General features: G+C 40.5%; 1 protein-coding gene across 1 annotated transcript in view; it reads left to right on the forward strand.

Moving 5' to 3' along the window:
* The window catches only part of LOC103604478 (L-lactate dehydrogenase C chain), a 37,353-nt gene extending 33,557 nt beyond the window's left edge, over positions 1-3,796 (forward strand). Inside the window, exon 8 of the mRNA XM_008589035.1 lies at positions 3,517-3,796. Coding sequence (XP_008587257.1) covers positions 3,517-3,681 — 165 coding nt within the window. The 3' untranslated portion in view covers positions 3,682-3,796. The remainder of the gene's footprint in view (positions 1-3,516) is intronic.
* Positions 3,797-4,249: the final 453 nt, after the last annotated feature.

Below are 4,249 nucleotides of genomic sequence, written 5' to 3' on the forward strand. Positions count from 1 at the left end.
GTTATCAGAGCTATCTTTTCTCTTTCTTTTGGCTCATCTTTTCACTCTATTGGCCTCAATCTCTTGTGGACTTTTTGCATGGGGGCAACAAAGATACCTGTCAGTAGCTATAGGTGTAGCGCCTGTAATTTCAAGACCCTGCCTCTTCCTTTGCCCATATTAATTTCCAAATAATTGGCTTTTCTGGAATCACATATCCATTCCTATATGTCAGTTGGGGGAAGGGGCAGTTCCCAAAAGGAAAAGAGAGGTTCTGTTAACAAAAAAGAGAAAGAGATGTTAGGAAAAGACAACAGATATCCCTTACACGTGGTAAGTGAAGCTGTGAATTTTAATGAGCATGCCCAAGGAGAGTATATAAGGGAGAAGAAAGATTGAGATTGAGCCTTGAGGAATTGCAATATTAAAAGTTGAGTTTAGGACTGGCCCGTGTCTCACTCAGGTAAGTGCAGTGCTGATAACTCCAAGGCCACGGGTTCGGATCCTTTAAAAAAAAAAAAAAAAAGTTGAGTTTATAGTGTAAGTCCACAAAGGTGACTAAGAAGTGGTGGCAAGAAAGTTAAAAGAAAAAAACAAGAGAATGTGGAATCATGGTAACCAAGAGAAAGGAAGATGCTTTAAGATGAAAGGATTGGTCTTCTGTTGTTGATTGATGTTGTGAAGTCATATAAAATGAGGATTAAAAATTCTGATAGGATAAAGTGACAGAGGTCATTGATAACCTTAGCAAGAATTGCTTAATGAAGTAATAGAAATGAAAGCCTGATCACTGTACATGAGGATTTTCTCAACCTTAGCACCATTGATATTTGGACTGGATAATTTTTCACTGTTGGGGGCTCTCCTGTGCATTATGGGATGTTAGCAGCATACCTGGCCTCTGCCCATTTAGATGCCAGTAGTAGTTTTCTTTGCCCAGTTGTGACAGTCAAAAATGTCTCCAAATATTGCCCACCAAATGTCTCCTGGGAGGCAGAATTACCTCTGGTTAAGAACTACTGGGGTAGACTGAGGAAATTAAGACAAGTGTAAATAGCTATTTTGAGGTAAGGAGAGAGAGTAGTAGTTGGAGAGGAAAATCAGGGCAAGAGAAATTTTGTTTGTTTGTTTTGGCGGCTGGCCAGTGTGGAGATCTGAGCCCTTGACCTTGGTGTTACCTGCACCACACTCTAACCAAGTGAGCTAACCGGTGAGCCCTGAGAAATTTTTTTAAAGATAACATGCTGACGTTAAAGATCAAGTACCAAGGGACGGGTTGAAGACAGAAGTAGTAAGGAGAAAGCAGATAGTTGAATTCATCCAGATTTGGGTTTTATTTGGAGAGTGTGAAAGGAAAAAGAGAGAGAGAGAAAGACAGATTGAGAGAGAGGAGCATGCAACTTTGGCTTGCACAAATGTTGAAAATGGGGTTGACTTTCTATTAAAGGGTCACAGACAAATTCAAGACCTTTGCCCTTGAATGTGATCTATATATGCATGAATAAATTATTTTTTAAATATTTAAGATGTATTATAAAAGCTGGAAATTAAAATGGACAAAGGGGCTTAGGGTATGGCAAAAGGATTACAGAATGATGGAGCATGGAATCTAGATTGGGTGTGGAGGAACTTCATTAAGAAGGTTCATAGTAGGATAATTGGAGTAGAAGGAGAAGGTCCCATGAGCTAAAGAAGTCAAGACACTGGAAAGAAGGGGAATTGGTTGGCTTAGCCACATGGACAAAGGAGTCAATAAGGATAATGGCAGAAATTGGGATAGACAAGGAGGACTGTGAGCCATGTGTCAAAGTCTTCTGTGAATGAGATGGAATAACCAGGGGTTTAGTAGATGATCATTAAAAGGGGAAGAAGAGCTGAATAAGATGAACCTCAAAAAATAAGGAGAATATATGTGAGTGTGTGTGTGTGTGTATATATTTTAATCAGAGTAGAGGATTAATGATTTGGAAGAGGCAGTGAGGAGTATTCAGTGGATACCACACACCCCTTCCCTTTTGAGGAGACAGAGGCTGTGGCAGAATAAGCAGCCACCCTTAGAAGGCTCCTGAGGAAAAGTCAGGAAGGTGCCAAATGAATTCTCTGAGAAGAAATTGAGTAATACAGGAATTTAGTAGCCTTTACAGAACAAGTCAATGAATGAGTTGTATTTTAAAGGAAAAAAAAACGTTTCACATTAAGAGAAGAATTATTTCTATACTCTTATTCTTTTTTCCTCAGTTACTTCATTTTTACTACTTCACATTTTCAACAAACAAATCAAGGTCGAAACAGTTTTTTTCACATTAATATATTAACTGGATTTTTTTGTCAAATAAATAGGGAATTCCCTTTAAATAACAACCTCCTTACTCCATGGCCAAACAGCAAATGAGAGAAATTTTAATGCATCCAAGGGGGAACACTGCTAACTAGGCATAAAGCTTAAAGGGAAGAGGGCAGACCGAGGGGGATGGCAGCAGGTCATGGTTAGCACAGAAGACCAGGCCAGGCCCTAGGGGTCAGGAGATCCTGTTCGCAGCCTACCCAGCAGCCTCCAAATGGCACAATGGGATGGACATGAGTTCTCCAATTCCAGTCCGAGAAGTCCCTTCTAGAGGGAAGAGAGATGACGAAGGTAAAGAGAAACAGATTCCAGAAAACACTAGCAGAGAAGCAGAGGGGCTTCTTCCTCAGCCACAGTGGCCTCCCCCCAATGGTACTCAATCTCTGGAAAATCATGTTATAGCTCCAAAGTCAGACAGTGGCAATAGAATGACCAAAGATAGGAAAGGAAAGGGAAGGCAACTGTGACTAGGCTGGAACCTGACTGAATGAAATGTGGGCTGACAGTCTGCTGGGACAGTGACCTTCCATGGCTGGTCACAGACCAGAGTGGAGGGAATGTGAGTAGGAAGAAGAGTCTCTGGCTACCTCTTCCACCATGGTCCAGCTCCTTTCTTTTGGTAGTCACTTTACATTCAACCTCATAAGCTCCATCACATCATCCAAATGCCCTACTTAGTCTCTGAGGATCCTCTGCCAGGCCCTACTCGTAGTCTCCGCTGGAGGCTTCACCTTTGGTGTCCACTGTCCAAACTGATTGGTGTTCCTGCTGTAATGGAACTAAACAAAGCCTTCCTAGTCAACTCTTGCTTCGGTCTTCACTGTTCCCTTCATGTAGTATGCACCGAAGACAGGCTGCTTAATCTCATAGTCCTTCATCAGATAAAATGGCATCATGAAGGACTGCATAGTATCCTTGCCCTTGAAAGATGAGCTGGTAAGGGGTAAAGTAGATCGTACCTTTCTTGGTCCTTTTAAAGGCCTTTGGCACATTCTTTAAGTCACTGAATGCGAGTTCCACAAGGTCATAGGACATAAAGATGCTCTCGGTTTTGTAGACAATCACTGTGCTGTCCTCCAAGTGATTCTTGTTGAGTGCCTTAGTCTCTCCTATATATTCTTATTCTGAAGCTCTCTTGTACAGCTGCTTTTTCATATCAGGTTACTGAGCAATAATCTAATCTTGCCTTTCAGGGATTATATGGAATAAAAGAAGAAATCTTTCTCAGTATCCCTTGTATCTTGGGGCGGAATGGTATCTCAGATGTTGTAAAAGTTAACTTGAATTCTGAGGAGGAGGACCTTTTCAAGAAGAGTGCAAATACACTTTGGAATGTCCAAAAGGACCTGGTATTTTGAAGCTTTTTAATGCCACCGTTTTATAGAACAGAGGATAACAGACTGTATATTTTACATTTTGAAAGTATTTTCATCTGATGTGTAAAAAATTTTAAAAAAAATTGAAGACCTATGACATAACTCGAGTCTCTCAAGGTTACTGTAAATGGTGAAGAGATTTCTCCTCTTAATTAATCCCTTATAGCTCTATTCTAATGATACCCAGTCTCTCTAGGTGATAAGTTATACTTCTGAGATATGTTATACTTAGGCTGAAAAATATATATGGTTTCTACAGGGAATATTCTAGGAAGTAAAATTGCTCTACATCATGTATTCTTTTGGGCAAGGGAGTGAAAATTGGTATTTGGCGGGGTGGGGGGGGAGTGTGAAAAAAAATCTTAGGTATTACAAGGGTTTAGTTCTCCAAAGCTCAACCCTACCTGACAAAATTTTATTACTTAATTGTGGTGGGGGAGGGGGTGGGGAGCAGAACGATTAGGGGGGAAAATATCAAGGCTCTTGAGGGGGTGGTAATAAAAAAAGGTTGAGAAACACTGCTTTACATTTTATAAAAGAATTTTCCAGA

Source organism: Galeopterus variegatus, unplaced genomic scaffold (genome assembly GCF_000696425.1).
Source record: "Galeopterus variegatus unplaced genomic scaffold, G_variegatus-3.0.2 Scaffold5166, whole genome shotgun sequence".
NCBI lineage: Eukaryota > Metazoa > Chordata > Mammalia > Dermoptera > Cynocephalidae > Galeopterus > Galeopterus variegatus.